The sequence below is a fragment of the Rhinopithecus bieti genome, unplaced genomic scaffold (genome assembly GCF_001698545.2).
Source record: "Rhinopithecus bieti isolate Rb0 unplaced genomic scaffold, ASM169854v2 scaffold_31548, whole genome shotgun sequence".
Lineage (NCBI taxonomy): Eukaryota > Metazoa > Chordata > Mammalia > Primates > Cercopithecidae > Rhinopithecus > Rhinopithecus bieti.
The window spans coordinates 479,671-493,490 of NW_016814470.1; the positions used below are offsets into that span (position 1 = coordinate 479,671).

At 37.3% G+C, this 13,820-nt stretch overlaps 1 protein-coding gene and 1 pseudogene across 2 annotated transcripts; one reads left to right on the plus strand and one right to left on the minus strand.

Annotated features, from left to right (window-relative positions):
- The first annotated feature begins 1 nt into the window (after position 1).
- Positions 2-11,891, plus strand: THAP10 (THAP domain containing 10). Its single transcript, XM_017851170.1, has 3 exons — positions 2-591; positions 10,336-10,483; positions 10,594-11,891. The coding sequence occupies exons 1-3, from the start codon at positions 163-165 to the stop codon at positions 10,788-10,790; spliced, it is 774 nt and encodes a 257-aa protein (XP_017706659.1). The 5' UTR covers positions 2-162; the 3' UTR covers positions 10,791-11,891.
- On the minus strand, positions 5,268-5,746 carry LOC108514738 (40S ribosomal protein S25 pseudogene; annotated as a pseudogene). Its single transcript, XR_001881316.1, has one exon. The product of XR_001881316.1 is annotated as a 40S ribosomal protein S25 pseudogene (transcript).
- Positions 11,892-13,820: the final 1,929 nt, after the last annotated feature.

A 13,820-nucleotide genomic window follows, 5' to 3' on the forward strand; every position in this document is an offset into this window, starting at 1 on the left:
CAGATCGCCACTTCCGGTGGCCAGAGGTAGGGAAGGAAACGATCCCGACCCAGAGGGGACAGGTGAGGAGGAAAGGACGTGCCTCGCCGAGGCAGCTGCGAGGAGCGTGCCCAAGGGCGAAGATCCAGGGAGCCCGGCTCCCGCGCACCGAAGACGGCCGCCATGCCGGCCCGTTGTGTGGCCGCCCACTGCGGCAACACCACCAAGTCTGGGAAGTCGCTGTTCCGCTTCCCCAAAGACCGGGCCGTTCGGCTGCTCTGGGACCGCTTCGTGCGGGGCTGCCGCGCCGACTGGTACGGAGGCAATGACCGCTCGGTCATCTGCTCTGACCACTTTGCCCCAGCCTGTTTTGACGTCTCTTCGGTTATCCAGAAGAACCTGCGCTTCTCCCAGCGCCTGAGGCTAGTGGCAGGCGCCGTGCCCACCCTGCACCGCGTGCCCGCCCCGGCACCTAAGGGGGAAGAGGAGAGAGACCAAGCAGGCCGCCCGGACATGGGAGGAGAGCTCCAGGCAGCCAGGCATTCTGAGACTGTCCCAGATCTAGTCTCCTGTACACGTCCACGAGCTGGGAAGCAGGCTGCGGCTTCACAGGTAAAGATAGACCACTGAGGGTTGTGGAAGGACCCCTGGACTCTGACTGGGCTCCTCCACTTAGTGTCACCTTGGGAAAAGCACCTCATCTCGAAAGTTCCTGTTTTCTAATCTGCAAATTTAGGAGTGTACTTTAGAGGTGATCTCCGAGGTCCCATTTAGCACTAACACTTTGGAATTAAGTAACCCAGTTAATTCCTTCTAACTGCTCCTCCCCAAAACACACACACACACACACACACACACACACACACACACACACACACAGAGTCTTATCCTGCAGAGTATTGAGTTGCTTTCACTCCCCGCTCCAGGGTTTTTAAATAGAAAGGGTTTAATTTGAGCAAATCTCCAGGATTGGAGTGCTTGAAACTGTGTTTGCACAACATTACATAAGCTTGAGGAAAGTCCCTTATTTGTGTCACAGATGATGGGCCGATGGAGATGTGGAGCTACAGATGAAGATGGAGCTTGCTAATAAATCCCTTCCCACCCCTAAACTTCCTTTTGACTGGTACTAGCTCTAGCTGCCTTTAAATTCAGTATCCCTGGTGAACTGAATTTCCCCATCTTGCTCTCTTCTGCCTACTTTTCTGTTCCTTCTTCTATTGTTTGCACTTATTTTGCATCTGGTTACTACTACCTTCTTTCCCACTTACCATTTTAAAGAAAACTTTCCAGCCTTCCTTGTGATAAACTTTCCAGCCTTACCACCATGACAGATTAAATTATAGCAAGAGGTTAGTAATTTCCTCAGGAGTTTGTAATCCTTACTTAGGTCCGGTTGCCAGACCAACACTCTTTCTGCAGTACTAACCTGCTTCCTACATTGGGGTGGGTGTTTAAGACCCTTTAATGGCATCCTGCAATTATTAAGATAAAAAACAAAATTATTAACCCAATTTACATGGCCCTGCATGCTTTTTCCCCCTGCATACCACACTAGCCCTATCCAAGGCCACTGTCCCTGTTGCTCACCGTGTACCATCATGCTGACCTTTCAGTTCCTGGACATACTATATTACTTCCTACCAACAAGACTTTGCTCAGTTGTTCCATGTATTATAATATCCTGGAACTATGCCCCTCCCACTCCCATCATTACCGATTAAGTCTTTTTCCCTTAAAAATCAGCTAAACATCTTTCCCCTTGATCACTTAGTTATGTACTCTCATTCTTCATGTACTCCATGTGATTCAATAGTATAGATACTTCAGTAGCATTTACCATAATTGCCATAAAATAATTGTGTCGTTTACTTAATATTTGTTTCTCACATTAGAATGTAAGCTCCATGAGAGCTAGGATCATGTCTGATTTCTTTGCCATTGTATTGCAGTGCCTAAAACAATATTTTACAAATTTAAGTAGTTCAATAAAAATTTATGGAATGATTACATGATTATAAGAACAATTTTTTTGCATTATAATTGAATTTTCAATTATCTGCCAGTTTCCCTCCTCACCAAGCTGTATATCTGTCAAGATAGCTGTCCTTTCCTTGAACCATCTGTCTACCATCACCACCTATGCAAACTTTGCCCAAACATGTATATCCATGTACATATATATGTGTGTAGCAAGAGAGATAAATACTAAACATGTGCCACACACATCCCCTACACCATTTTCTTCTTCATAATTATACAACCTAACTAAAACTGGGGGAAGAAAAGGCAAGCTAGTCAAACAACCAAAGTCTTTATAACCCATAAAAACTAACCATTGGGAAACAGATCCAGCATACATAATAAATCTGTTTTCCATTTAGTAAGTGTAACCAGCCAACATTTATAACAATCCATAGTACATTAATATACTTGCTGAATTATGAGAAAAATACATGTGAGTTCTAAAATAGTCACTTTAAAAGTATATAAGGTTAAAAAAAAAGATTTTGAGTTAATAGCAATAAATGTTCAGCCTGGTCTGGATAGAGAACCCTAATCACATTGCTAAAAAATTGGCTTGTCTATCTGACTTCTTCCCCCACCCAATGTTTTTCTTCCTAATCCCAGGACTAGCTGTCTACAAATCATATTTCCAGTCATTCTACAACACTTATTGAAGAGCTATTGTAGTCACTGTTCTGGGTGCTTGGTGCTATATATAGATAAATACAAATGTGAATGTTAAATATCCTTAGGGGGCTTCAGAAAAGATAAGACACCACTTTCAAGGAAAGAAAGGGGCTTGATTATTGTTTTCCCTTAACTGTTAATTGTGCATTCTTTTTTTAAAAACGCAACTGAATTTTTTAAATTGTTTACTTGAACTATAGCAAATACACAGAAAAGTGAACAAATCTTAAGTGTACAAGTCATTAAATTATCATAAACTGAACATGTATAACCACAACCCAGGTCAGAGAAACAGAACATTGCTAGCACCCCAGGAGTCACTATATCACCCCATATCCAGCCCCTCCCCTCTCCTCAAAGGTAACCAAGTTTGCTTTTTTTTTTGGATTTCATGTAAATCAAATCATACTGTAGCCATTTTCTGTGTCTGGCTTCTTTTGTTCAACATGATACATTTGAGATTCATCCATATTGTTGCATATAACAGTAGTTCATTTTCATTGTTATGTAATATTCCATTGTATGAATATACCAAAATTTGTCTGTCTATTGTTGAACATTTGGGTTGTTACCCATTGGGGATATCATAAGTAATACTACTATAAACTCTCTTGTACATGTCTTTTGGTCCGCATGTGCACACATTTCTGAGGATATCTACCTAGAATTGCTGAGTCATAGTATTAAACTTCAGTAGATAATACCAAATCGTTTTCTAAAATACTTGTACAAATTTACACTTCTACCAGAAGTATGATAGTTTCCATTGTTCCACATTCTTGCCCATACATGGGATTTCTAGTCTTTCACATCTGAGTCCATTTGCAGAGTGGGTAGTAGTGTTTTGTTTTCACCCCCTGATTACTGATGAAATTACTAAGGAAATACCTTTTCAAATATTAATTGGATATGTGGGTAGCCTTCAGTGACATGCCCTTTTAAATCTAGCCCATTTTTCTGTTGGATCGTCTGGCTTTTCTTGTTGATTTAGAATTTTAATAGATTCTACCTCGAAGTCCTTTTCAGTTAAATGTTTTATCATCACCCACTGTGGGTTGCCTCTTGGTTCTTAATAATGTCTTTTGATGTACTGAAGTTCTTAATTCTGATGTAGTCCAAATTACCAATAATTTTCTTTATGCTTAATACTTAAAACATTCTACTATGCTGTTCATAATAAAGTTTGTTGTTTTACTTTTATATTTAGATCTAATTCAGAATTGATTTTGTGTTTGGTGTGAGGTAGGATTTAAGTTTCATTTTCCCAACATTGATACCCATTTGACTCAGCATCTTTTATTGAAACTACTAGCATTTCTTCTTGGCCTTGCAATGTCAACTTTGTCATAAATCAAGTGCCCTTTATATGCATAGGTCTGTTTCCACATACTTTATTCTGTTTCACTTATCTGTTTGCCTGTCTTAGCAAAAATATCACAGTGTCTTATATAGCTTTATTAAGAATTAATATCCAGTTGATTAATACCTCTTGTTCATGTTTGTGGATATTTTGACTATGTTGGGCTCTTTAGATTTCTAGATACATTTCAGAATTGGTTTGTCAATTTTCACAAATTACGTACTAGGATTTTGATTATGACTCCATGGAATTAATAAATGAGTGTGGGAATAAATGGCATATTGACAATATTGATTCTTCTAATCCATGAACATATATCTCCATTTATTTGGGTTTTTAAATTTCTCTTAAAAGTTACTCATGGTATTTGATGTAGAGGTCTTATATATCTTTCATTAGATTTATTCACAGCTATTTGATTTTGCTACTATAAGTGGTATTTTAAATTTTATAATCTATAAGTGTATATTGATAAATTAATTTTGTTGAACTTGTATCCAAAATCTTGTTAAACTCACTTATTAATTTCAATAGTTTATAAATTCTCTTGAATTTTATACATGTACAAAATATCATCTGAAAAAAGTGTTTGATGTTCGTGTTTTATTTCATATTCTTCCTGTTGCACTGGCTTGAACCTCCAGTACAGTGTGGGGAACAGAAGAGGTGAGGGGAATCCTTTTCTCATTCCTAATTTCAGAGGGAAAACCTTTAATATTTCCCCATTTGATATGATTTTTACTATACTTTTTTATAACTGTCTTTGTAATAAAAAGAAATGTTCCCCTTTATTCCTAATTTAAATTATAAATAATGGTGAATTTTATCAAATGGTTGTTTGGAATCTATTAAGGATAACATTTTTATTATGTTAATGTAGTAAATTATATTGCTTGATTTTAAAATATAGAATCAAACTTGCATGGCTAAAATAAACTCAATTTGGTCAAAGTGCTTTATTCCTTTCCCATATTACTTAATAAAATATTAGCTAAAATAAAATATTTAGGCTTTTTGTATCTGTGTGCATGAGTGAAACTGGTCTACAGTTTTTTTCTTTCTCGGAATGCCTTTCTCGGGTTTGGTATGAAGATTATGCCAACAGATGTGGAATTGTTCTCTTTTTTCATTCTCTGAAATGTTTATATAAAATGCCATTATATATGCATTAATAAATTTGGTAGAATTCATTGATAAGACAGGAGTTTTCCTTTTGGAAAGGTTTTTTTTTTTTATTTCATCAAGTTTTATTTTTCCAAATGTAGAGTTGATTAGACCTATTCATGCATCTTCACCAGCAGCTGGAGCATCTCCGCCCTTGGTATTTCTGGTGTAAATTACTTGAGCTCTGTGCTTTGAAACCAGTTTGATAAGTCCTTTACTAAGGAGCTCCTGAAGGGCTGCCCTGGCCAGGGAGCCTCGAATCTTCAGTCTCTCAGAGACCACAGCTGGGGTTCTAAGTTTATAGTTGGGAACTTCCTTACAGAGTTTGTCGTAGGTAGCTCTGTCAAACAAGACTAAGTTATTGAGCTTGTCCCGAACTTTGCCTTTGGACCACTTCTTCTTTTTGGTCTTGCCCCGGATTTGTTCACTGGGTCTTTGTCTTTCTTGGCCGACTTTCCGGCGTCCTTCTTCTTCTTGTCGTCCTTGGGCGGCATTGCGAAGCTCGGAGAGCAGCAACGGACACCACAGACTTGCTAAGATGTCGGACAAAAAGGCTTGGAAAGGTTTTTTATGATGGATTCAATTCCTTTGTTATAATGTTATTCAGAGTTCTATTGTTTATCCATATTGATAAATAGTATTTTGTTTATCCATTTTGATAAATAGTGTTTTTTAATTTGTCTGTTCCATCTAAATTTTTAAATGTATTGACACAAAACCTTCATGATAATCTTGTATTTGAAAAAATTCTGTTTGAGCCGAGGTAATTTTTGCTTTTTCATTTTTTCTTGATCAGCTTCACCTGATGGTTTATTGATTTTTTTTTTTCTTTTTTAGACGGAGGCTCACTCTGTCACACAGATTAGAGTGCAGTGGCTCAATCTCGGCTCACTACAACCTCTGCCACCCGGGTTCAAGTATTTCTCCTGTCTCAGCCTCCCGAGTAGCTGGGATTACAGGTGCCCGCCACCATTTCCGGCTAATTTTTGTATTTTTAGTAGAGATGGGGTTTCACCATCTTGGCCAGGCTGGTCTCAAACTACTGACCTCCAGTGATCCACCTGCCTCAGCCTCCGAAAGTGCTGGGATTACAGGCATGAGCCACTGTGCCCCACCAGTTTATCGATTTTTATTAGTTTTTTCAAAGAACAAACTTTGCCTTGTTGATCTTCTTTCTAGAATTTTTTTCATTTATTTCGCTTATTCATTATTCCCTTCCTCTACATTTTAAAATTTTGTCCACTGCTCTGTTTTTAACTTCTTAAGAAGTTAAATTATATCATTGATTTTCAGAATTTTTATGGTGAATGGTAAATGGCGCAGCTAAGTTTCACGAGCTGATTTCCCAAATGTAGAATTCAGTAGAATGGTGTTGATAGAGGAAAACCTGGGTCCTGAGAGGGGGATATGTTCGAGATATTTTGTGGAATACTTTTTGCATGATATTAATAAATCTAACCTAAATTAAGCCCAATTAATTTTTCCATCCTAATATGTGCATTAAAGATTATAAGTCCCCACCTAACATGACTTTATTGAATCTTAGAAGTTTTAAGTATGGAGTATTTTTATTATTTAGTATAAATTATCTAATTTCCATCATGATTTTATATTTTATTTGAGGGTTAATTAGAAGTATATTTTTTAATTGCCATATCTCCGGGCATTTTAGTTAAATTTTGCAATAGATTTCTAGGTCAATTACACTACTGCCAGAGAAAATACAATATATGGACTTAATCTTTTGAAATTTGTTGAAACTTGTAACATGCCCAAAATAGTATTTTAAATGTTCCATATGTACTTGAGATGAATGTGCATATTGCACTTGGATAGTGTTCTGCTGATGTCTATTAATCATATTTAAATTTCCTATATCCTTTTGGAATTTTTATCTGATTCAATTAATTACTAAGAAAGTGATGTTGCCATCTTCCACTGCGATTTTGAATTTACATATTAATCTTCAAATTCTACCCATTTTGTGGTATGTATCTTGAAGTCATTAGGTTATTAGCAATGTTATTAGGTATGTATATATTTTGAAGCTATGTTGCTAGGTATATAGTGCTAATATAGCAACACCAGGTTTCTTTAACTTAGTGTTTGCATAGTTTTCTATGCAAACTTAGTGTTTGCATCTGTTTCCATCCTTCTACTTTAAATCTTTCTGTGTTGTCCTTAAAAGTTTAGGCATGGCCGGGCGCGGTGGCTCACGCCTGTAATCCCAGCACTTTGGGAGGCCAAGGCGGGCGGATCACGAGGTCAGGAGATCCAGACCATCCTGGCTAACACGGTGAAACCCCGTCTCTACTAAAATGCAAAAAATTAGCCGGGCGTGGTGGCGGGCGCCTGTAGTCCCAGCTACTCGGGAGGCTGAGGCAGGAGAATGGCGTGAACCCGGGAGGCAGAGCTTGCAGTGAGCCGAGATCGCGCCACTGCACTCCAGCCTGGGCGACTGAGCGAGACTCCCTCGCAAAGGGAAAAAAAAAAAAGTTTAGGCATTATTCTGTCTTATGGTTACTCCATTGAAGAGGATGTATCTTTTTTCCTCAGACTGCTGTTAAGTTTTTCTCTTCATTTTCCAGTTTTACTGTAGTGTGCATAGGTTTGGTTTCTGTTGTTTTTATTTTGATAAATAGAAAGGGTTTATAGTACTTTTGCAAAACCATGACTTAATGCCTTCTATCCATTTTGATAAATTCTCAGCTGTTATTTGTTCAAATACTGCGTCTGCCCCATTTTATGTTATACTCTGAAATCTTACCCCTATGTCTATCATGACATTTTCTGTATTTTCTGTCTTCCTTTTGTCTCTTTCTGCCTCATTCTAGATATTTTCTTTTGACTCATGTTCTAGTGGATTAATACATGCCTGGAAATTCTGCCACTAAGCTTCTAATCTGAAGAAGCAATCAGATATCTACACAAGAGATTTATGTTCAAATATTTCTAGTAATACGGATTGTTTTAATAAATTGTAGTATATCTGTATAATACATTCCTATGTGGCAATAAAAATTATGATGTAGAATATTTAATAACATAGAAAGATGATATATAAAATAAGTGGCAAAACTAGGTTATAAAGCATTATATTATCTCAATTTTAAAATACACAGAAAAGACAAAAAACATCAAAATATAAAGTTTTAGCTATGGATTGTGAGAGTATGACTAATCTTTAGTTTATTTTGCTTCTCTGTATGATGCAAATTTTGCAGTAAAAAAATGTATTATTGTTATAAAGGGAACAAAAGTTATTTTCAAACCCTGATTAAATTTCTAAAACTCTATTTTATCCAGAGTACACCTTTTTGTAAAGAAATATGTGCTTATTCTGGACTTTGACAATTCTTGACTTAGACGTAGATATAACTAGTGAAAATTGGTCATGATTTTTTAAACATGGAGATAAACCCTTTAAATAAGAATTGTGTTACAAAGGGACTCTTCACAAGAATTTCTTTATAAAGTATCTTTTCTTTTTTTTTTTTTCTTTTCTGTGTGTGGGTATGTGTATGTTTGAAACAGAGTCTCACTCTGTTGCCCAGGCTGGAGTGCAGTGGTGTGATCACTGCAACAACCTCTGCCTCCCGGTTTCAAGCAATTGTTGTGCCTCAGCCTCCCAAGTAGCTGATGTGCCACCACATCAGCTAATTTTTGTATTTTAGTAGAGATGGGGTTTCACTATGTTGGCCAGGCTGATCTCAAAATCCTGACCTCAAGTAATCCACCTGCCTCCGTCTCTCGAAGTGCTGGGAGGCATGAGCTACCGTGCCAGGTCACAAAGTTTCTTTAACTTGGGTATCAATAGCCTGTGACCTATAGTACAGCCACCAAAGACACCTACTAAAATATTTTTTCAGTGGTTTGAAGGCAGCTGCCACTACTGCTAAACACTTTAATTTTGTTTTCATTTCTCTATCACTTATTTTCTCTCCTCCCAGGCCCTCTTAACTTTTCCAGACATCTTTTCTTACTCTCTTCCACATGGTCTCTAGGTACCCTTTCTTATATTACCTTTTACATATCGAAACCCTCCCTCTTTCTACCTCTTACCCATATTACTTCCCCCACAAATCAAATTTCACCGCCTGGCACAATGGCACACGCCTGTAATCCCAGCACTTTGGGAGGCTGAGGCAGGCGGATCACTTGAGGTCAGGAGTTTGAGACCAGCCTGGTCACCATGGTGAAACATTGTCTACTAAAAATACAAAAAATTAGCCAGGCATGGTGGCAGGCACCTGTAATCCCAGCTACTTGGGAGGCTGAGGCATGAGAATTGCTTGAACCCAGGAGGTAGATGTTGCAGTGAGCCAAGATCATGCCTCTACACTCCGGCCTGGGTGACAGAGGGGGACCTCTGTCTCAAAAAAAAAAAAAAAAAATCCATTTCACAATGTAATTTTTCTCAGGAAAGTATTAAAAGTCATTTATCTTATTAAAGGAGTCCTCTATAAAGTATAAAGAACAAATGATTAGGTTTTCTAGAATAATATGACTGCTAAGGCATCAAATAAGTTAATACTAATAATATTATCTCGGGTGGGCACGGTGCCTCATGCCTGTAATCCTAACACTTTGAGAGGCTGAGGCGGGCGGATCACCTGAGGTCAGGAGTTTGAGACCAGCCTGGCTAGCATGGTGAAACCCTGATTCTACTAAAAATACAAAAAAATTAGCCAGGCATGGTGGCACCTGCCTGTAATCCCAGCTACTTGGGAAGCTGAGGCAGGAGAATCAATTGAACCCGGGAGGCGGAGATTGCAGTGAGCTGAGATCGTACCATTGTACTCCAGCTTGGACAACAAGAGCAAAACTCTGTCTCAAAAAAAAAAAAAAAAGTATTATGTCTTCTAGCTGTTGATTTAAGAAACAAATAATTAGTTGTAAGCAAATAGCTTATACATTCTGGCTGACCAGAGTTCATGATTTATAAGTGGAAAAAAGACAGTATGGCAGAATTTATGAAAGCTTGGACTATAGATTCACCTTGCCTAGGTTCAAGTATCAGCCTTACTAATATGTGACTGAAAATTTTCAGCTATACTCTTTTACTACTTGCAACTTTTGAAAGATAAAACCCTATAAGGTAGACTTTAATATGTTTCTCCTCCGATTTGTATTTTTAGATTACGTGTGAAAATGAAGTTGTGCAAACCCAACCTCATGCTGATAATCCATCTAATACTGTCACTTCAGTACCTACTCACTGTGAAGAAGGCCCAATGCATAAAAGTACACAAATTTCTTTGAAAAGGCCCCGTCACCATAGTGTGGGTATGTTTTGACTCTTCAATGGATTAAGCAATTGAATCAATCTTTTGTGTATTAAAGATATATGAAAAGCAAAGTCTAACTCATAGGTACTTATGCTTATTCTCTTTCAGGTATTCAAGCCAAACTGAAAGTGTTTGGGAAAAGACTGTGTAATGCAACTACTCAGACAGATGAATTGTGGTCTAGAACTTCCTCTCTCTTTGACATTTACTCCAGTGATTCAGAAACAGATACAGACTGGGATATCAAGAGTAAACAGAGTGATTTGTCTTATATAGCTGTACAGGTGAAAGAAGAAACATGTTAAAAACTCAACATCAAATGCTCTGATGTGCTATAGATTTTCAAATCTTTACTCACATAATTATCTCTTTGCTATTATAAATCTTTCACCTCAGGATAATTTGACAGTTGAGTATCAGCAAAATTTGTTTAGCTCTAAGGCAAAATTTGCTTGCTTGCCAACACAATGAAGATAATCCCTACCCACAAACATGCCTATTCTCTGCTTTCACCTTTTTTTTCTTTCTTTTAATCCTTTTGGTAGAAATCAGATTACAAAGCAAAACCACAATATCAACAACATTTCCTAATTAAAATTAAGCATTGAATATTTATTTAAGCTTAGTTCAGAAGCAGTGCTCCTATGGGACTTGACATGTGCTAGTTAGAATGTCACTGCTCTTCTAAATAATTTGAAGGTATAGAGCAATAACAGTAACAGTGAGCACAGCCAAGCCTGACACTACTAAATGATTTGGTAGTGAAGCCAGGACATCTACCCGTGATTATTTTTTATGTTGTTTACTTATTAGTTTGTCCATTTGTAACATATATGGATCTGTCCTGTGAGCATTTCTGATGAATCTATGGTTCTTACAGAAATTTTTCAAAGGGAATCAATTTAGAGATAGAGTTTTCATATACTTACATTAACTTATTAATGAAATCTGTTTGCATCAGTGCTTACTGCAACACATTAATTAGCTTGATTAATTTAGATTAGAATCATTAACATCATGAAAAAAAAAGTACTACATTTCTAATGTATTCCCATTGCAGGTGTTAGGTTTTCTTTCGTCAACACTTCTCTTTTGAATTCTACATTTGAGAAATAAACATGGAAATATTAGCTGCCCCGTCTGCCATTCACCAGGAAAAATTTCTATGGCAATTTTGTACCATGAAGTAAACTGTTACAATAGTTTCTGAGAACCATACTATAACTTTGATCTTCCATTGAGAATAACAAAAATAAATATCCATTTTACACCTCATATGTCTTCTTAGTTCTGGATGATTAGAAGAACTTGCATGTATTTTTATCCTCGAAGGTTTAAATAATACATCGAAGTTATTATCTAATTTTATGCCTGCTTTAATTTGAATAGTGTAATTTTAATTTTAAGGAAAATAAAATATTAATAGAAGTCATGATTACAATGATTGTGTAAAAACATAGCATTATTATTACTTTCATTATTGTTATTGCTATTTTGACTTGAATTTGAGATGACTGTTTTTTGTTTGTTTGCTTGTTTGTTTTAGAGACAGGGTCTTGTTCTGTCACCCAGGCTGGAATGTAGTGGTGCAATCATAGCTCATTGTAACCTCAAACTCCTGGGCTCAGACGATCCTCCCACCTCAGTCTCCCAAGCACCTTGGACTATAGGTGTGTGCCACCATACCTAGCTAATTTGTGTTTTAAATTTTTTGTAAAGATGAGGTCTCACTACGTTGCCTAGACTGGTCTCAAACTCCTGGCCTCAAGCAATCCTGCCACTCGGTCTCCCAGAGTGCTGGGATTACAGGCATGAGTCACTGGACCTGGCCTGTTTTAAGAGAGCATTATGTTTTAAAATGAATCACATAAATCTTCTGAAGCTAAATACCATCAATAAGTACCCTTTGAGCTTTGAAATAACCTATCTCCTTAATTCAAACCATAATGAAGTTACATGCCCATTTGTCCCCAAATTTCACTGCCACGAATCTACTTCATTTCTACATGTTAAACAGTTTTGACAGCCATGTCAACACTGTTTTTTCACTCTTCACTTAGTTTCCTTCTTCTATCAATTGAGTATTTATACTTGATTTGTTGATTTACATGATTTCATAATTTATTGTATAATGTTTCACTGCCCTACACAGTAAAAGGAAATACTGGCTTTATTTTAAATGACATATAAGGAACTCATAGTTTATATTATACTGCTTGATTTTTGCACAAATATTTTTAATTTATTTTGTTGCTAGATCAGTTTAGTGGGGGGAAATTTAGATTTACCTTAGTACCTCCCATCTCATTCTTCATTTATTTATTCATAAGTATTTATCAAACATATACTCTACGCCGGACAACTGTTCACTAAGGATACATTGGTGATTAAGACAAAGATTCTGGCCTCTTGGTGCTTACCTTTTAGTGGGGGAGCCAGACAATTAACAAGAAAACGAATGAATAATTTCAGATAGTGATTAGTGCTTTGAAGAAGATAAAGTAGAAGATGTTAATTGAGGTGGGGGGAGAGGTTTGTTGAGCTGTTTTTGATAGGGTAATCAGAAAAGACCTCTCCAAGGAGAGTGTATATGATCAGAGACCTGGATATCAGAAGGAGTGACCATGCAATGATCTGAGGGAAGAGAATTCCAGGTGATAGGAATAGCAGTTGCTCTGGTGTGTTTGAGGAACAGTAAGAAGACTAGGGTGGCTAGAGATAATGAACGAGGCAAAGAATGGTAAGAGATGAAGTTGGAGTGGTATATAGGACCAGACCACGTTACAGTATCAGAGGCTACAATCAGGAATTGTTATTCTGGGCTTAAATTCTATTTTAAATGTGTTCTTATGACTGGTTTAATTATCTGCCAGTATTTATTTCTTAAACTTACTTGGAAACACATGAAAAATCATTGGACTTCAGGTGAGAGAAGAGGGACATGTCAAGAGTATGTGAACGTAAATCTTACTCAGTCAAAAATATTCCTCTGTGGGACTTCTGGAAAGCTGCAGTCTTATTGGCCTGAGGAATCAGAGGTGGGAATTCAGTGCTGCCAGAGTAAAAAGTGATGGGGCAAGTCATGGAAAAGAGGAAACCCAGAGGGGAGGAGGCCCCAAATCTCTTATAAACTCCACCCAAATCTCTGACTAATCATGAGCTATGCCTGTGTTGTGACCTCTGGGGGCCCAGCATAAAACAACAGGTGCAAGTCTTAGCATCACAGTGGAAATAGAGTTTGGAGTTGAGTCCAGCCAAGTTAACCAGCTGTTACAACAAAATTCAAGTGTTTAGGAAGAAGATAACAATTTATCATCCAAAATGTCCAGTGTCAG

Coding starts and splice junctions, on each gene's coding strand:
- THAP10 (XM_017851170.1), top strand. CDS start 163: ATGCCGGCCCGTTGTGTGGCCGCCCACTGCGGCAACACCACCAAGTCT. Junction 592..10,335: donor AGCAGGCTGCGGCTTCACAG/GTAAAGATAGAC, acceptor TTGTATTTTTAG/ATTACGTGTGAAAATGAAGT. Junction 10,484..10,593: donor GCCCCGTCACCATAGTGTGG/GTATGTTTTGAC, acceptor ATTCTCTTTCAG/GTATTCAAGCCAAACTGAAA.